General features: G+C 30.2%; 1 protein-coding gene across 2 annotated transcripts; it reads right to left on the reverse strand.

The window, feature by feature from the left end:
• Positions 1 to 718: 718 nt before the first annotated feature.
• Positions 719 to 20,930, reverse strand: LOC136080753 (uncharacterized). 2 transcript variants are annotated; one of them, XM_065797814.1, is made up of 6 exons: positions 20,750 to 20,930; positions 17,895 to 17,988; positions 16,420 to 16,573; positions 15,796 to 15,996; positions 12,856 to 13,056; positions 719 to 976 (listed from the first exon to the last, which is right to left on the reverse strand). In XM_065797814.1, the coding sequence occupies exons 2-6, from the start codon at positions 17,985 to 17,987 to the stop codon at positions 921 to 923; spliced, it is 705 nt and encodes a 234-aa protein (XP_065653886.1). In that variant the 5' UTR covers position 17,988; positions 20,750 to 20,930; the 3' UTR covers positions 719 to 920. The 2 variants fall into 2 exon arrangements, with proteins under 2 accessions (XP_065653886.1, XP_065653885.1); XM_065797813.1 differs by having other exon boundaries at positions 16,414 to 16,573; positions 20,750 to 20,897.
• Positions 20,931 to 21,352: the final 422 nt, after the last annotated feature.

Below are 21,352 nucleotides of genomic sequence, written 5' to 3' on the forward strand. Positions count from 1 at the left end.
ATATATTATTAGATACTATTTATAAATCAGTTTACATAAATGAGCGATGGCGGACTTGTTCTAAAAATGTTTGTATTCCCATTAATAAAAGAAATTTAAATATTATTAATGCATTTCTTAGTTTAAACTAGATTAAAAAGAGATTTGTTATATTTGTAGTAACGTTACATAACAATGTTTTCAATGATATACTTCAGTGATATGTCTTTAAAACGAAATTATCTGGAACGGAAGAGAAGCGTCTTAAACAACTAAAGGAAAGATTAGAAGTAGTAAACACAAATCGCACTATTATTTTTTTCTATGCAAGAACTGTTGTCTCACCAACTTCTTTTAGCACTGCCTCTACTGTTGAGAATAAATCTTTTGCTAGCCTTGCAACTACCGCTGCTACTGCATTTTTTTATTAGATACAACTTAAACTTTTAGTAGTTTTGCCAGTACCTTTACAAGTGATCTCTCGCTAACCCTGTCACTACTGCTACCGAATATAAAAGTTTGAATCTCCTTATTTTAATAATTTGCAACTTTTTTTACTGGAAAAGAGTTCTAATGTGAACAATTCAGCTTCAAATACAAGGTATTTGGCACTTAAAATAAATTCATGAAACCCCTAAAAATATGCTATATTGCTCGTGCATAAGATATAGGTGAATATACATAAGATATAACTGAATCTTGAGGTTATACACACTTCAGAGTCATGTACAGAATAGCATTTTTTTGTTTTACATTATTTTTATTAAAATAATTACATAGTTTTGCAACATTCTTTAAAACTAAATTATCTAAATTTGTGTAGTATGTCAAACATAAAAATTCAATATATTTAAACTTCATCTTGTTCCCCAATTTCAGAAGCTTTTTTCAAGGTTGTAGCAGTTTCTTTTAATAAACACTTGCTTAAGAAGCAAAAATATTTACTTGTTGTACATTTGAATCATATCGGCAATAATTGTTTTAGAAGATTCTGAACCTAAAACCATATCAATAGAAGTAATAAAACAATAGTATATAGTTACACTTTATATAAATATTTATACACTTTATATTATATTTATAAAAATTAATAAACTTTATATAAATCTTTTACCATTATTACGTTAAATAAACACTGGAACACAAAAAAAATTACGCACACATAAACCAAACCCCAGAAAACTTATTTTCTATTTAAAAAAATTTAATATAAGGTAATTTTGATTTTTTGTTCTATTGCATTTCAACGTTTTTGACTGTTCAGTTAAAATATATTATCAAAAAGTAAACTTTGTCAACAGCGTAGACGGGTAGTCACAACTAGGTATGTGAAGTTTTATCTAAATAGATATTAAAGTTGCATGACGCTCAAACTTATCTATATACACTAAGGACTTAAATTTAACCAAACTTTGTTTAACTTTTTACATCAGTTCTATATAAAGTTCAACTTTATACAGCGATTTTATTAACTTTAAATAGCAACTTTATATAAAATCTATGCAAAATTAAAAACTAAATACTAGAGAATGAAATTCAAATTTATTCTCTTCATAAAATATGCATGATAATGGTAAAAGAAATACATTACATTTTAACCACGTGATAATGATAAACATATGTTTAATTTTATTCAGTGCTTAAAGTTAACTAATGCAAAAAACATTACAAGTGTTAATTAATGTAACAAAAACAAACACTAAAATAAACAAATAAAAAAACTTTAAAATTGATTTTCTATTAAGGACCGGCGAATATTCATTAAAAATCGAGTTTGAAAAAGAGGCTGTCCATTAATTACGTCAACAATTTTTTGGCAACTTTTACCTCCCCCTTCCCCTTGTCAACAACTTGGCAAACTTTCAGAGACCCCCCTATGAAACTACGTCAACAATTAATCCCCCCCCCCCACCCTTTTTTAATGTAAAATTAAAAAATATGAATAAAAAGTTAAACATTTTTAAATAGTAGTAATAACAGTAGTTTACAACTTCAAGAAAAAGTGTTTAAAAGTAAAATGTTTAAAAAAAAAAATTAGTTCAACTTTTAACTTATAAACATTTTTTAATTATATATAGCCATATAAAATTACAAAGGCTTGCTTTGAACAAAAAGTGAATAGGAGTAAAAGTGATTACTACATGTAACATTATTGGTTTAAACTTCTTTCAGTGCATGATAGAAGGTAAAAAAATTAAATTCATTCAACTTATCGAAAACTGCAAGTCGATATTATGTTAATAATAAAAAATCGTTCCAGATATGGAATTAAAAAGAACAAAGAAAACATTAAAACTTTGATGGAGGAGAGAATTCCTCGATATTTTCCGAAGTTCTTACTATGATAAAGAAATCGTAACTATTAAAAGTTTTGATAAGATCTTCATAATCTTCTTTTACAAAACAAGTTTACATTTTTAAGTTGTTACATTACGATTAATAATTGCAAACTTAAAATATATATGTATAATTAATCTGAAAGTTATGAAATGTATATATATATATATAAATATATATATATATATATATATATATATATATATATATATATATATATTATATATATATATATATATATATGTGTGTGTGTGTGTGTGTGTGTGTGTGTGTGTGTGTGTGTGTGTGTGTGTGTGTGTGTGTGTGTGTGTGTGTTTGTGTGGGTGTGTGTGTGTGTGTGTGTGTGTGTGAGTGTGTGTGTGTGTGTGTGTGTGTGTGTATGTGTGTGTGTGTGTGTGTGTGTGTCTGCGAACAAGTAGCATACTTTAAGAACGTAATTGAATACTGGAAACTTATGTGAAGAGAGTTTTTTTTCAGCTATTGTTTAAAAATTCTCTTTTAATTAACTTAAATATTCATCTAGTCAATTTTTGAAAATGTTGACGGAAGTCGCGTCAATTATTATTTACGGCAGGGTATTCCACTGCAACACAACACGGTTCGTGAATAATTTCTCTCTTGGCATGCAAGTGAGCACTCTTTGCTGTGCAAGTTTTTAGTAATGACAAAGCATAATATACTTTGACGACGAAGGACGATTGAATAATACATAAAAGTTTATTTCATTAAATCCACGCATGAACTTGAACATCAGAATTAAATCACCTCTTATTCTTCTTTCTTCAAGTGTCGCAAGGCCTAACATAACTCTTTGCTGTTCGGCGGTGCGATGCCTAATCTCAGGAATGGTTTTTGTAGCACAAATACCATTCCTGAGCGTTAACTTTTCCTAACCTCCCTTCTCCCCCTTGTCAAAGATTGTCTAAAATTACCAGACCTCTTTCCCCCATTTTGTTGATGTAATTAATAGACAGCCCCATAGATATTCGAAGAGATCAAGGATTTGATGCGAGCTCCGTGCATGTGTAAGGAAGGATACGTGAACTTTTAATTAAATACTTTTTCACGGTACGCTATGATAAGACAGTAAGCTTTTTAAGGCACTTAAAACAAACGAAAAAATTAAATTTGAAAACTATTCAAAAAAGTACTTTCGTTGTTTTTATAAAATTAGCCTTTCAATTAAATGTTTTTAAAATCCAAGTTCGACTTTGAGTTAAATTCTGTTTAAATATAAACATATGACCAAAGTTCGTCTTTCAGTTAAATTTGGTGTATTTTTAACTTTTAAATTTTAAATGATCGATATCAAAATTAATTGCTTGCATTACACTGCCAATTACTATTTTTTGATTGTTAGCGACCCGTTATTGGCTGACCCCAACGCCTTTTTTTGTTAATTTTGAGATGCTGGTTTCTAAGATTTTTCTTATGTTTGTTAACATTTATGTTGGTTTATACTGTTAGCATAATTTACTCTTTGTCTTTTATAATGTACCACAGTTTTTAAAAATAAAAACTAACTAGTTATTAAGTAAAGCAACAAAGTCTCGATTATTATGTCGTCAACAGCAGCAACAAAGTCTCTCAAGTCCTGATTATTATGTCGTTGATTACAACAGCAGCAACAAAGTCTCGTCCTGATTATTATGTCGTTGATTACAACAGCAAGAAATTATAATAGCAATTGTAACAAAGAAGGTTGATAATTGAATGATATTGATAAATTTCAGTTGTAAACTTTTTTAAATAAACCTAGACTTTTATGAAATATACTTTTTAAAATTTCATTTAACGAATGAGAATTAAAAATGAAGACAACTTAAACAACATTAACTTTTCCATCTTGTTTCAAAAAAGAAAATTTAGAGCAACTAAATTATATATTTTGTCACGTAGATTTGCCTATAACAAATAATACATTTGTAATATGACATCATTGTAAAACAAAATATCCCAAGGAAAATAGTAAAACCTTCTTTGTTACAATTGTAACAAAGAATTGTAATAAAGATTTTATTATTTGGTAGTATAAAAGAAACTATTTTACTATTTTTTTTAAAATTTGGATGAATACAGTAGATTGATGGAAGCCAGAATTTTTTTGAGAGACTCTCTAATGCGTCAAAGTCTTTTAAAAGCTTCATACAACCATTGAAATGCACCCTCATGATATAGTTAAATTGGAATGTGAAGTAAAGCTAACTATTTTTTAGCACATGACTAAAGATCAAAACATTTTTTGACCAAGTTATTCGCTACTTAAAGCAGCAAGTGCAGCTCCATGGATGAAATAGCTTCTTGCACAAGCTTGTTATAGGAAAACCAAGCAATGACAATTGAATAAAGTTCTTAAATATTTTTGACTCTTTGATGTCTCCCCAAAACTTTTGAAATTATGAAATTACGTTTTAATTTTATTAAAAACTCTAGCTTGACCACAGTTTAATAGTTTGGAGGAGTCAACTCCATACCGACAACACGGATGCTAACTGTTGTGGGACTGTATGCCACACATAACGTATGCAAGTTTTATGTCACAAGAAAAGAGTTAATCCAATATTTTCCTCGGACCTATATTAGGTCAAAAAGAACTTTGAATAGATTTTTTGTGTGTCTTGTGCAAGTTTAATGATAATTTGTTGCTTGACCGTAGACCGTTGACCGTTTTTAATGACTAAGGAAATATTAATTTGGCTGTCTCTGGAACAGTATTTAAAACTAATTCATCTAATCAGTTGAGGTAAGTGTGACCTTTACTTTCAAAAATTCACCTTCATCTGTTCTTTTCTTCACAACTGACGAACTGCTTTCTTGGTGTTTTGATGACAGTTTCACACAAAACGTTTAGACTATGAAAATGAACAAAATGGTGCATCAAATAATGGTGCATCAAATTTTCATCGGGCAAGATTAGGTTTGTCACAGTACAGTGGTATTTTAGGGTTTTTTTTAACTTCAACAAACTTCTGGAAGAAGCTTGGCTCACTATTCTTATAAAGCTAACTTGATTTAAAGTTGATCCAAGTTTCTTTATTCTAGTGTTAAAAAACCCATTACTTTGTTGAATCTGCATTAAACTTTGAGTTAAAAAAGGTTTACTAAACAGTTGCAACATTACGACGATGTGATAATGGTTGGAGATTGGGTGCAAGAACAGGTCTAACTATATTTACAATGCGTTATTGTACCTTATCTAAAAGAGAAAGGGCACCATTTGAAGGTGAACCCCAGACATTTCATTGGAAGATCCCCAGATATTTTATTGGAAGGTGATCCCCAGATATTGTATTCCATACAAGGACGGATTTAAAATTTATAGAGATAAAGAATGGAATCCGGAGTAAGGAAGTGACGAGCACGACAAAGAGATGCAACCTTAGCAGATGCTAATTTTGCGATGGATTTTATACATAGTTTCCAAGAAAGATTGGAAGTACGAGTTAATCCTAGAAGATTATGGGTAGATTTTTTTTTTTTTTTTTTTAATTTTTATTTTAGGTGACCCAAGAAGTCCTAACGGTCTTGTCACAGAGCACCGCGGAAGTGCATTTAACCAGGAAGTTCACGCCTCCTTCCTTACCGTGACGCGAAAAGATGACTCGTTGAGTACATCACCATTCATAAATATAGAAAGATCTAAATTATTGCGGTAACGATTAACTAAAAAAAATTGAGTTTTATCTGAATTAAAGTTAACTAGCCACTGTGAGCCCCGTGCTGTAGCAGAAGTGAGATTCTTTTCAAGCTCAAATACCCCTCCAAGCAATCAGAGAGTGTTGGCTTCTTATCAATACAATAATAAATAGTAGTATCATCAACGAACAATGCCACCTTAAATATGAGAATGTCCGGAAGATCGTTAATGTAAATTAAAAAGAGTATGGGGTCAAGGATTGAACCTTGAGGAACAAAATAGTTACCGGATAATAAGAAGAGTGCTGCCCATCGAGGACAACTTCTATACTACGATTGGAAGGAAGGATCAATAATCTTAAAGATTTTACCTAATACACCGTAAGAAGAAAACTTATGGAGAAGACCAGCATGCCAAACTTTATTAAATGCTTTAGAAATATCAAGAGCAATGGTCTTAACCTCTCCACCTTTATCTAATGCACAATAAAATTTATCTGTTATAACTGTTTGCAAATCAGCTGTAGAATGAAAAGATTGAAATCCATATTGATGATCAGAAAGCTATTAGATTCAAGATGAGAGATTAAGTATTTGTTATGAGAGATTAAGTATTTGTTATTAAAGATTCAAAAACTTTGCTTATGATAGGAAGAAGACTAATGTGACGGTAGTTAGACGAATCAGATTGCTCTCCAGAATTTTTGAAAATAGGGATGACAGATGCCGCTTTCCAGCATGCCGGAAAACAAGACCCGATAAGCACTTGTTAAATAGTTTTTAAAGTATTGACAAAAACTCTGGAGAACACTTCTGCAACTAAAACAGGTATATTGTTTGGACCACAAGCTTTAGAAGAGTCTAAGCCGGAAATCACTTTAGATACAGAAGCTGGAGTAATACGAATGTCAAGCAATGAACCAACCTGTTTGTAGGCAATATTAGAAAGAACGCAACTAGTGGAATTAAGAGATAATATTGATAAAAAGTTTTTAGCAAACAATTTATCTTTGTCTTTAGGTGAGGTGAAAAAACCTAAACCGAACAAGATAGGTGGAATAACTGGTTTGCCCTTATTATTTATACAGTTTAAGGTTCTCAAAAGTCACGAGAATTTTTGAGATGAAGTACGAGATTTCATGACCTGAGAATTGCGGGCTTTGTCGTTAGACAAAACCTTTTTACAATGGTTTCTAGCAATAGTAAGCAGACGTCTGTTTTTTGGAGAATTGTTATGCTGATGGATATGGAAGTAATGGTTTCAATTGGAAATTGCAGCAGCACAATGTGACGTAAACCAATGAGAAGAGTGAGGCGTGACTTGGAATCGTCGAAAGAGAATGAAAGATCCACTGCCAGTTTAAATTCAAAAAGTTATGTAAAAAACACATTTGTCAGCAGGAAGATGAAAAATTTCTACGCAAGGGTCTTCACAAAAAAAATCACGGAAAGAGTCCTAGTCAGCTTTAAGGTAGTTGTTAGAAGTACAATGATAGGGAGATTGTGATGATGAAGAAGAATGAGATAATAGTTTTAGAGATCAAACCGTGATCAGAACCACCTAAGTGTAACTAAAAGCACTTAAGCGTGATCAGAAGCACCGAAGCACTGACTGGGATTAGAAACAAAACATAGGTCAAGTAGAAAAGGTAAATGATTCGGGTTGTCTGGAAAACAAGTTGGAAAGTTGACTATTTGAGTTAGAGATTTAGAAAGGCAAAAGTTGTGAACCTTAACGTCTGCAGAGTCGCTGACACTAGAGCCAAGCTATTCAGTGTGATGAGCATTAAAGTCACCGACAACAAAAATATTGGCTGATGGATAAAGAGAGAGAGCTTGGTCAATTTGATCAAAAATAACATCGAAGAGAGTGCAATCTTGAGATAAAGAAGAGCGATATAGAACAAAGAGGAAAGCGATAGAGTGAAGTAATGCTAAACGAAACCACATAAAAGAATAGCCTGTGGATTCAAACCTAGTTCCCGACAAATGGGTAAACTCTTACGAATGTAAATGCCTAGGCCAAGCATGTGACTATTGGAGTCTTTACGAACTAAGGGAAGATAACCATCAACACTAAGATCACAAGATGAGAGAGCTGAACTCAAATTAGTCTCACAAAGAGCAAGGAGATCTGGTTAAATTTGAAGGAGATAAGACTCAACAGAAAAAAAGTTACTTTGAAGTCCACGAATATTCGTGAATGATAGGTTTAGAGAACTTGGCGGTGATGATAGTTTTTTGTGTTTTATAGTTTTTGATACTTTATTCATCTTTAAATTTGTTAAAGAACTTAATTTAAAGCATAGATAGAACTCAGTGCATTATTTAATAGTCCAAGAAACTGCCTCATTACTATTATTAAACCCAAAGTCGTAACAAAGGGTTCCAAATTTGGCCTCGACAATGCACACTAAAAGTATAAACAGATACATCATCCATGCGCAACATGGCGCTGTTAGTAGTCTGATGTTTTACAGCTGTTGATGGAATCAGTCTCTCTAAGAGCTACCACAGAGTTCGGGAAACTTGACTACCAGCCAGCCATAAAAATGAGTTTTAGAGCTATCTGCTCATTAGGAGATAATAGAACGAGTTGCCTAGTTATAAAAACAGAGACACAAGCAAAACCCATGCATCAAGTCAAGAAGATCCAGCATTCAACATCTGTGTCAGCCTAATAAATGAAGAAGGAGTGCGAGGCTGGTCAACATATAGAATCTGTTTACCCCTTAAGTCTTTGCTTAGGAGGCCCTTTTCAAGATAGTTGTCTTATGCGTTTAACATCTGCCCAAGATGAGTATTTTTATCGAGACAATCTAGCCTTTACTTAACCAAGAGCCACAAGGCAGAGAATGTTTCAAGTCGGAGTTGGCTTCTTCTAGCCTTTGTCTAAAAAAGCGCATTCTACAAGGCAGCAGAATGTGAAGCAGGCTGTACTTGGTTACATGTTACCAGTAGCAGGATAACCTGACCTGACCGTTAGGATAACCTGATCAGGATAACCTATCAGGATAACCTGACTTGAACTATTTTTTCCTCTAAGTTGACTGCGTACCATAGTTTCATTAGCGAAGCATCTTTGGAGGCCAGATATGATTTTTCAACTTGCTCAGCTTCTACGAATGGATAAACACATGGTACAACGCTTTTTAACATTTTAATCTGTTGATTAATTCTTTGATGTTGAGCCTTTATAATTAAAAAGAAAACGCTTCTCTTTTTCTTTCAATGTCCTTATTTTGCAAATTAAAAATCACACGAGATGATAAAAAGTTTGTAATTTTGGCTTGGTGAAAACTGATACAATGTTTTAAATTGTAAAGCTTGATGAGTATTACTTCCATTTAGTTTGTCAATTTTAAAACAGCATGTGATGAAAGTTGATATCATTTTATTATTTAAACTCAAGAATTTTTAGTTATTTAAGTGTTTTGAACTTGCGATTGGTTTTCTTTGAGCAGATGATGCAACTAATGCACACTTCTTGAGTTTTATAACATTAGTTTAGTGTGGCATTTTGTTTTGAATTTTTTTTTACGATTTTACAAAAGTTTAAACATTTTTTTTGATAAACTGATAAGAATAGCAATTTAACAAGTAATGGAAAAACCATTAATTTGAGTTTCCTGGGTAGTCATTATTATTTTATCCGAAAGAAATGTAAAATATTTTTTTTGGATAAAAGTTTATAACATAACAACTACCTGGGAAAGTCAAAACCTATGAAATCAGTAAAAATATATAAAAAACTTCTAAAACATTTTATGATGCATAAAATCTTACTGTACCATTTAAACAAACCTTTTACACTTCATTACACACAAAATCTAACCTTACCATTGGAAAAAATGTTTTACAACTCATTATACATAAAACTAACTGTACAATAAAGTTTTTCAAGAGTCAACCCCTAACTCTAAATAAGTTATATGTTAAAAAACTTGAATTAATTAACAAAGTTAATTAAATTTTGCATAAGGGGCTATTCAAATAATACGAGATACCCCCACCTCCTCCCACCTCTTTTTGGTAAGGAAGTTGGAATGCTTGGAAATGAGTAGTCGTATGGCGACCCATTGGGATATATTTTTGTAACTGTTGTGGGCAAAATTGTTTTGCAAAGTGATAAGTTTAAAAAGAGGGATGCAAAGTTGTTTTTTATATTATTACATTCAAGACCATCTTCTCCTTGGAACAAAGAAATTGGTGGTGGAAGAAAACCATTTAGAACAAAATAAAACAGTGACGATGACAACAGCAGACGATGAGCTGCGACGATGACAACAGCAGTTTTGATCATTATATTTTACAATTTGAAGGAAGTATTGACTTTCTCTGACACTTTTAGCATCCCGCTCTGCTCCAAAATGTTTTAACTATACCCATTTTTCTCGGCTTTAGTTTCCAATCCTTCAAATCCATCAATGACTGTGCCAGACCAAATTTGTGCAAGGACTTCACCTGCTTTGGCAAAATTCGCCTTCTCCATAACTTTGTCTGTTGGTTTTCTTCATGAATTAAGATGGCTTCCAAAATGATCAAATGGAAGTATCATTCCTGCTAGGTCATGGCTTAGTAGAGCCATTCTTCTCTCTACCCTGTTAAAGACACTTTTTCCAGGTGCATTAGTGGCCAAAAACATTCCATCAAGGTCATACTCTTTGAAATAAGTCTTGGCATAATGAACTGTTTTTTCATATCTTGGATTTTTATCTGACCCATCATCAACAGTTATAATCATGACTGGTTTACTAACTCCGTCTTCAGTAAAAAAGATGGTTTATTCTGTTCATGTCTTCAAAGTGACTAAGTGCTGTTGATGAATCATGTTTTGCACTTCTGATTGCTATGTATGTTGGGCCAGAGTCTGTGACTGCTTGTTTTTCCATGCAACCCTTTTTAATTTCTATGGCTGCAATTAATGAAGGAATAAGTTTGTGTTAAGGAGCAGTTACAAAGTTATGATCGGCTAAAGTCACCTTGTACTCCATATGCATCATCATTGGTGCTTGTTTGTTTGCAGCAGTCAATCCAATTGGCACCCTAGCTTCATCATCCTGGGAGTGAAACGTTACTTCTTTAGGACCCAAGACTACCGCAAGCTCTTCAAGGACACCAATAGATAATTTTGGCAAATTTTGTGTCTGCATGATATTTACGCTCAGAATTTTGTGCTCTTATTACCTGGATTGGTGCAGTTTTAACACGTCTTTTTCATTCTGTGCTCAATAATCTGCTTGGAAGTAATCTTAAGTAAACTCCTGATCTGGAGAGATTGTAACCATGATATTCAATTCTTCAACCAAGTCATTTAATGTCTTCATAGTTCAAACCATTTCAGTTCTTCTCCTATCATCAGAAGCAGACCCTTTCATGGCAATATCTACAATTGCTTTTATTAAACTGTCCTGATCACAGGCTGGTGGTCGACCCTTTGATAATGAATTTTAAATTCCACACAACTTTTTTCTAATATCTGGATCTAATGCTTCTATTGATTTTTTTCTTTTTAGTCTGGTTGCTATTAGGCGTTCAGTGGCTTTTTGACGAAGTACAAGATCTCGGTTTTTTTCTGCCAAAAGTTTTTGCTTTTGCCCCTAGTATTTGGAAGTCTTCTTGTGACAACAAGTTGCAATTTCTTTTTTCAGTAAGATATGCAATACCTTTGAAATGAAAATTTTATTTTACAAAACTGCTTTTTATAAAATAAAAATTTCATTTTTTAACTGATCTTGTTTCGGGGCTTGTTTTGTTAAAACTTTTGAGAAATTAGAGTTTTCTTTTTCACTTTCTTTGCTTGTTGTAATTGATGGGGTCGCGTCAGTCACCCCATCAAAAGTGATTTTAGATTCAAGCTTTTTTGGTGTATTCAGTAAATGGTTTGGTAATTTTGTCTAGTAAGATAAAATACTAACTTTATTTTGGAGTTCAATTTGTTTTGGCTCTTTCCTTTTTTTTTCAACTTCTACATTTAATTCGGATTTGCTCTTTGTTTTAATCTCATACCAGATTTTATTTGTTTCTTCTTGAGACTTTTGTTTTGGTTTGTTTGCAAATGTTTTTAAATATCCTTCATAAATAGATATGTAAAGTTTTTCCTTTTCTCTAGACATTTTAAATCTATAACAACAACAACAACAACAACAACAACAACAACAACAACAACAACAACAACAACAACAACAACAACAACAACAACAACAACAACAACAACAACAACAACAACAACAACAAAAAGGTAATTTTCCTTACAACCATTACGTTAAATAGTATATAATAAAGATAGTACTAATAAGTATATAATAAAGATAGTACTAATAATAGCATTAATAATTAAAACTATTACTAAAATTTTATATTATTGTAACAGATAAATAACTTAATATATAATAAAAATAATGACGTAACTAAAGTAGTTCGACAAATTCATTATAATTGAGTGACATGAAACATTAAAAGTAATAATAACAATAACATTAAAAATAAAAGCAAAACTATTATTGTTAAGATTGATAAGATAAAATTTGATCTTTAAACGTAATACATAATATCGATTATGTATTATGTTTAAAAAATAAAAAATTACGCAGTGATAATAAAATTTAATTTAAAATATTACTTGTCACGTCACACTGTAGCAAACCACCCCCTCCCCATGTGACATTTGGTAAGACTTTTCAATACCCCTCCCCCTACCCACCCCCAAGACTGTCACGTATTATTTAAACAGCCCCTAAGCAAATATTACTTATGTCACCTACAAGAATTTTTTTTTAATTTTATTTAGATATTTTCTGTTCATTTTAAATGAATAAAAATGTAGAAGCATGGTAAAGCATGAAACTGTTAATGCGGATAAAGAATGAAAATTAAAAACAAACTAAAACTTAAAACTTTTACCGTTTTCAAATGAGCTCTCGTCATCAACGTTTTCTCCGATTAGTTTAACAATTTCTCGTGCATTAGCAAGCAACCACGCAGTAGGTTTCTGAAGCAAACCAAGAATTATATCCCTAGTTTTTTGAGATGAATTAATAAGAGCAGCTTTTAATAGGTCTTTTATATTGAAAATGTCTCGCTTATCCATGTTTAAAGTGGCTACTAAATAAATAATAAGTATGAAATTAAAAGTAATATTCAATTCTATTATATTTTATAAAAATAAACTATATAAAAAGAATTATTAGTAAACTTTTAATTACTTTAGTCACGTGAACATTTTGAAAACGTGAAACTTTATAAAACTTAAAAAACGCGGATTTATGACTTTAATTACAAGTTCTTTAACTTCTTAAAATTGTGGAACTGAATAATAAACTCTTCTGGTGGAATAAACTTTAAAAAAAAAAATTGATGCCACAATCTTTAAAAATAAAAATGCACTATCGAATTATTCATAAATGTCAACGACGTTTTGAATAAGTCTGTTGATTATTTATCATTTCTATATATAATAATGTATTTTTTTTATTTTTAATCTATTAGCCGCACATTCTGGATGAATAATATAACAACGTTTTTATTATTATAAAGTCTATTGAGTTCTAAAGCCACTATGCAAAAAAATCAACAGGCACTCTTTAGACAATTCGTTAGACCTTGTTCACTATTTTCGTTTTAACTTACTCGTTTGTAAACACTAAATCTTGCATCTAAACATCAGCTTAGTTAATTCCTTAGCATTGTGATTGGCACAGTAACTTGTCGCACAGATTTCCAAGAGTGTGTTTTATTTTGTCGAATAAGTCTGTAAATGTCACAAATTTTTATATTTTTACTAAACAAAAAAACAAAATAGTTGTTATGTAAACAGTACAATTTGTATTGTATTAAAAAAATAAACAAAATAACACGAATTTTTGTTTACGAGAAATAAAAGTTTATTTTAAGCAAATAACATGGTGCCACAAGGCTCAGTAATAGGTCCGCTATTATTTGTTACAGGCCCGTTGCAACAAGGGGGAGGGGGGGGGGGGCAGCAGAGGCATTTGCCCCCCTCCCCTCCAATAATTTTTAAAATAAATAACTTTGAATAAATTGACTGAAAAAATGACTAAATAAAAAAAAAAGGTCCGAAAACTATTTCGGGGTAGTACTGCCCCCCCCCCCCCTTCCTAATACAATTTTGTTCTTACGGGGCTGTGTTATCTATATTGATGATACATCACAAAAAATAAATAATTGCTATAAGTTATATGCCGACGATACAAAAATTATTTCGGTGATTACAAATATCAACGATAACTATGCAATCCAAGAGGATTTATTGAACCTTAGTAAATGAAGTAAAAAATGGTTATTACACTATAATAATGAAAAATGCATATAGGGAAAAAAAAACCTTGCTATAATTGTTATATTAGCCAACCAACGAGCAATGAAAATCATTACACTATGATAAAAACATCTTTGGAACAAGATTTAGGGATTCTAATATCTAATGATATAAAATGGAAAAATCATATAGATATGATCGAATTTGCTTCACCAATATGGAATCCTTATTATAAAAAGACATCAATAAAAAAGAACAAGTACAACGGAGAGCAACAAAAATAAGATGTTTAAAAGGTATGAAATATGAGGAGCGATTAAAAGAATTTGGATTGACGTCATTAGAAAAACGAAGAGAACGGAGCGATATAATAAAATATTATAAAACAAAAAATGATATTCATAAAGTAACTTGGAGATACCCTACATTAAACAACTTATATTCAAAATTAAGAGGTCATAAACAACGGTTGCACAAACAAAATGTTCGTATTTCGGAAGCAATACGCATTACTTTACTGATAGGATTGTTAATAAATGCAACAGTAACCTATGACGTTGTTAACTCTGTTAATTTAAAAATTAAAAAAAAAAAACTCGAGAACATGAACATGAGAAGGGCAATTCTAAATACAAATTAGATTGTTATTATTTTGTTATATCACGAATTTCATTGGTATTTTTCATTTTACTATTAAAGTCACGCAACTATAGTTGAGTGACTCAAATATTTTCATATGAACAGTTAACATTATTATTATTATCATAAATTACAGGTCATTATTTGAAAATGTTAAAGAACCCCAAAGAGGAAGTTAGGGGCAGTGTATATAGCTCAAATAGGTAATATACATATTACATTTACTAGTTCAATTACTTAATGTAGGTTCTCGTAGGTTCCCTAAATTATGTGACACTTTTTGTACAATATAAAAGTATTAGTGTTAAAAATTTACTTCGCTATTTTAAATCCAGATTTTAAGTGTATTATAAATGCTGATCTATACTTTATATTTTTTCGTAAAGTTTTACTGTTAAATAACTTAAATATATAAACTAATTAGTAAGCACATAAAATTTTAAAAGTTACAGTTTACTTTAACTATGCATAAAAAATAAAAATTTCACGCTTTTTAAGAAAAATTTTTTTTTTTATTATACAAGAAACCGCAACTGATTTTTATGGTTTTAAAAGACACTATTATACTCAAAACTAATTTCAAAATAGTAAATGAGAGTATAAAGAATATGCTTTATTATATGGTTTTGAATATAACAAATATTTTTTTTTTGCTTTTGTTCACTAATAAAACCAATTGATTTGACTAGTGAGTCCTTTGAAGTACTTATTTACGTGGCCTTCTTTACCAAAGCGACTGTAAAGAAGACCACGCAACTAAATGATAAAAAATAATAAATACTGGCTCTTATTTAAAAAACAAATAATATAGTTAAATTATCATAATACAACAAAAAATCAAAGTATTTATCAAAAATTAAATGTTTGAATACTTTTTCATTTGTTGGAACTTTTTTACAAAAAAAAATTTGAGAAGCAAAACTTACTGCGTTCAGTTGAAATACCGTCGTTGACATTTTCGCCAATTAGCTTAACAATTTCTCTTGCGTTAGCAAGCAACCACGCTGTTGGCTTTTGAAGCAAACCAAGAATTATATATCTAGTCTTTTGAGATGAGTTTATCAGAGCAGTTTTTAACAAATCTTTAATAGTTGAAGCATCGCGTTTTCTTACATTTAAAATGGCAACTATGTTAAAAAATTTTCAAAATTAAATTTAAAAAAAAAGTTTTTAACCCCCCTCCCCAAAAAAAAAAAAATGTCTAGTTTCTTATTTTGGAAATGTTTAAACATTTAACTTAAACCTTTTTTTAAGTTAAACGTTTACCTTAAATATCTATATTATTATGACTTACTGTTTTTGAGAATATTGCCTCGATTTTTTTTTAAGTATTGTCTCCATTTTTTTTTTGTTTTTGAGAGTTCAAAGTAATGTCTTAATTTTGTCGGTTTAAAGTTTTTTAACTTCTTTAATGTGCTCACGTACTCACCAATTTTCTTAAAACTTTTAAAAAAACATTCAAGTCTGTTTGTATAGTTGTTAATTTTATATAAGAATACGGTCGTATCATAAAGAAAAATATTTTGATTAAAAAAATAGCTTACGGTTACCGTATTGTTGAAGAAGATCAAAAAGTTTCATTTTTTCCTTAAAAGTTCTTTTTTTTCTGAGAAAAGCAGCTGATTCATCATTATCCTTTGATTCATCATTATCCTTTAACATGGATGTACCAAGATTTGTCACTTCTTTTAACTTTTCACTGCTCTAGAAGAAAACAATTTTACTTTGTACGGTTATTGCTATGCTACTTACAACTAAGTATATTACTAGTACTAATAACATACTAAGTAGCAGTGCCGGATTTTTTTATAAAGCTATTTTGGGCAAAAACCTGGGGCTCTGCATGTAAGCGGGCCCCGCATATCATAGGGAAAAAAGTTTTAAGCCTATGATCATAAATAACTAATATCTAAAATATATCTACTTATTTATCAAACCATAATCCATATTTAAAAATAAATAAATAAATAACTTGTATAAAAAATTAAGTGATGATTATAAAAGAAAACAGGTTAATAAATTTTGTGTTGCACAATCTTATCAATATGCGATAATTTCACAAAGGGCAAACGTCTTTTTTCATCAGAAAAAACAAAAAGTTTAACAAGGAAACAAAATGTGCGGCTTTCTTTGACTGTTGATATAAACTTTTCTCTCAAATCAAGTATCTCTCTCTTTGGCTTTTTTTTTAAACAGGTAAAGTTTGATTCTGGGAGTGTCAAGTCAGCCATAGACAAACATAAATCTAATTCAATCTTACAGGAACGACTTGGGTTTATCCTATTTTTAAAATGACTTAGTGTAATTTGAATAGTTTGTGAAGGTGTTTCTTGGTGAAAAACGAATGGACGTGAGAATGAAAAATTTCATGTATTCACTTTTACACAAAAAAGGTGTTAAGATTGTTTCCTTAATGTTGAGATTTCTCTTGATATTTTTCTTGTGCAGATAATAACAGTCAACTCGGTCTCGGTGGAAAGATTGTTTTAAAAAATCAAATTGATCAAATATAGTCTGAACCCTAATGTTTCAAGAACGCCTCACAAACTTGGCTCTTATGAGTACTTGAAGTGACATCAAGTGAAATGAACTTTGGTGGTATCATCAATGACTTTGCTAATCGAAAAGACATGAAAGCACATTTATTATTTATTCCTGGCACTATAAAAGTGTTCAAATCAGACAAACTGACACTATTTTTATAAAAAGTGTAACGCTATCGCTGAATACACACTGTATTATTTATTCGATTTAATTGGTATTAAACTTACGTCATTAATCGAAACAGTAGGTCGGGAAATGCATTATCAGTTATCATGTAAAGCAAAGGACTACATACTAAAATTTGGCTCGTGCCAAAACAATGGTAAATCCGGCGCTACTAAGTAGTAAGTCGTAATTTTACTAGTACTCATTGTTACCAAATACTCGTTAACGAGACAAATATGAATGTTAATGTTATAATACTTTTCAAAATAAATTATCAAGTAACGAAATAAACAATAAATTGAAAGTTTCAAGCTACCCTTGATGATAATCTTTTTTCATATCTTATCTTTAACGTACCGGATGAAACTACAATAAAGTACGCAATCCAAACCAAAATTGTTAACTTCATTCTAAAAGTATAATATATATAAAAATTAGGTTATCACAATATAAAAATATATTTGTTTTTAAAGATTGTTTGTTTTAGTTTGTAACAAAAGCTGAAAGCAATAGACATCAGCCATTTAAATGTGCACAGTGATCCAGGACAATGTCATAAACACAAAAATAAACTTTGTTTGGGATTAAAACCTACTTTAAAACTGACTTATTTCAAAATTTGTATTTTAAAAACCAAATTGAAGCTTTTAAATTCAGTGAAACTTTTAAATTCAGTGAAACTTTTAAATTTTTCTAAAAGATGTTTAAAGCTCAAAAATTGAAGTTTATAAAGTTAAAGAAAATGCTGACTTAAATCTATACGGTTTTTTGGAAAACCATAAAGATTTACTTTTTTAATAGCGTAGGGTTGCGTGTCTATAAATAGAATTATTATTTGTAGCAAAATGATTATGGGATCATTTCGCTTGTGGGAACGGTATGCGGGGAAACATATCACCGAAACAAATTTTTTTAATAACGTCTTATACTTAAGCTGGGATTGAACTGTTAAAAAATACATTCTGTGACGTAAGCAAAACCCTTTGCTAATAGAAGATCCAAACACAATGGGTTAAACGAAAACAAAACTTCTCTTCCTTTTTGTCGAATTTTTTTAAAGTATTGTTTTTAATAACTTTAACCATAAAAGTGAACTTTTTGAAAAATATCGTAAGCGCATAGTACTTTTAGTTTATTTAGTGAAGAAGCAAATAAAAGCAAGTAAAGATGTCCAAGATTGTATACTTATTTCTCAACGTTATTTTGACCACAATTAAATCGTGTTAACTTAAAAAGACTTTTAAAAAAAACAAAATGAAAAATGAAAAAAAAAAAAAAAAGGTGGGGGGGGGAGGGAATTTATAAATCATTATGAAAAATGGTTAATAAGCTCAATAAGAAAATATTTTTTAGGTAAATAAATGATATTAATTACATACATACATACATACATACATACATACATACATACATACATACATACATACATACATACATACATACATACATACATACATACATACATACATACATACATAAATGAGCGCATTAACTGCAGTGCTTTATTAATCTCCATAAGAGCGATGGATACACTACAAACAGTATTTTGGAAATCATGCATCAAAACTTTATAATCCCCACAAAGCTCTTCTTTGTAAAAACAACTTGGATTCAATGGTTTAACTGAGCAATCTATTTATAAACAGACAAATGAAGATGAAATGAACTTTCTGGTCTTTTGTACACAGTACTTGTGCAGTACAGGAAACCAACAATCTTGATTAAACACATAAAAAAAGTCAATAATATATATGATTTTTAAACGTTAATTGATCTCAAGTTATCTACTTTGACTCCTATTACGTCAAGTCGTGTTTGATTCTATTATGGTTGATAGAAAAGTTCCGAAAAATTTTTCGTTTTCTATTAAGTAGTTCATATTATGTTTGCAGTAGTAATGGTTTAAATTTTACAAGTTGGCAAGTTTAAAATTGCTGTTAGTAGACAGTCCTTAGACCTGGAAAACTCTTTTATTTATGGATAACTTTGATGTGTATCAAACAAAGAAATTGCGCAAAATGCAAGTAATGCTAGTGCGGAATAACAGAAAAAAAAACAGGTAATTTTTTTTATTAAATATCATATTAAAGGACTCGGTTGATTTTGAAATTGTGAAAGAAGAGCCATTTAAGTGTTGTTCTTATCTACAAAAGCATAAAAAAAAAAACTTTCAATAATAAAAAATACAAAAAGTATAATTATAAAAACTATTTCTGTATTTTCTATTTCAGTGAGATTTTAAATTTTTGAAAAACTTTGAAACAAATAATTATAAGTTCGAATAAATATGCAATCCGGGTACAAAACTGGTCGAGTCGTGTGAATTCCATCCATTGTTGTTATCAAATTAGATAGGTGACTTGTGACTCCAGAAAATTTGTGCATGGAAATTGTGCATTTGAGTCACATAAAGTTTCAAAATATATACTAATGTACTGGTTTCACTTGAATTCAACTCTTTCAAATAATTATGTATAAAAATTCTAAAGTCACAAAAATTCAATCCTTTAAATTATGCACATTTTTTTTTGGTGTAACGTGAACTCAAAAAAAAAATCTATAAAAATAGGTTACCACTGCGCCACGAATTCAGTCGTGACAGTGTGGTTGCTTGCTTCAAAATTAATAAATCTATGGTTTCAATGATTTCATGCTCTGGCCATTTATGCAACATCAATAAAAAAGACTGCATGAATTTTTTAGTTAAATGCTTCTAATGATACCTAATTAAACTACCAAAACTACTGCTTGGACTGAGAAAACTTCTGTTTGAACTGACAAAACTACTGTTTGAACTGACAAAACTACCGTTTGACGATATTGATTAATGATTAAAATAATGATTAAACAGCTGTTCCCTGGTTGAACTGACAACAATTTATTAGTAATAGTATTTGATTACTGATGATAAAACAAACAATTTTGATTAAAAGTGTAATTTACATTTGATCATCATTATAAATTATAAATTCATACTACATTATTTACTTTGATTTTAAAAAATTAAAACGCTATCTTTATTATCATATCAACTAAAACTATTTATTTATTATTCTATCAATTTAATTTTATTATGATAAAAAAAAATTCAAACGCTACTGAATTATTGATAATATGATAGGAATATAAAAAAAATATAAAAGTTTTTCTTTAATTAAACACAAACAGTACCTCACACAAAAAGTGTAATAAATAAATCTGAAGTATTTTCACAAATTCTGGAACAAATTTCGCGTTATTAAACAGACAAAAAAATCCTGAAAAATATTTTTCATAAAAAAACAAACATAATAACACTGATACAAGTTAAAGAAAGAAAATTTTTGTCGGCTATACTGCTGATTAAACATCTGAACTAAATGCTATCTCAGCTGAAGTTATCTCAGCTCTGTATGTTATCTCAGCTGAAATAGCTCTGTATGTACTATCTATTCCATGGTTAGGTACCACGGATGGTAAAAAAACGGTGTATAAATGAAATATAGTTTTTATTTATGCTTTATAATTAAATGCAGTTAGATTTTGAGGCAAATCATCTTTTTGAACAAAATAATCACTCAATTATTTCAACTTATGCAATAGTATATATTAATAATAATAAAAAATATATAAATATTTTTTGTTATTTAGGTGCTCTAAGAATTCTTTACAGCCTTATCACAGAGCACCGCGGATGAGCATTTAATTCACGCCTCCTTCCTAACCGATGTCGCAAAACTTGCCCAGAGGTGGGGTTTGAAACACGGTTCTTTTGTTTCTGAGGCAAGTGTGGTA

This window comes from Hydra vulgaris, chromosome 05 (genome assembly GCF_038396675.1).
Source record: "Hydra vulgaris chromosome 05, alternate assembly HydraT2T_AEP".
NCBI lineage: Eukaryota > Metazoa > Cnidaria > Hydrozoa > Anthoathecata > Hydridae > Hydra > Hydra vulgaris.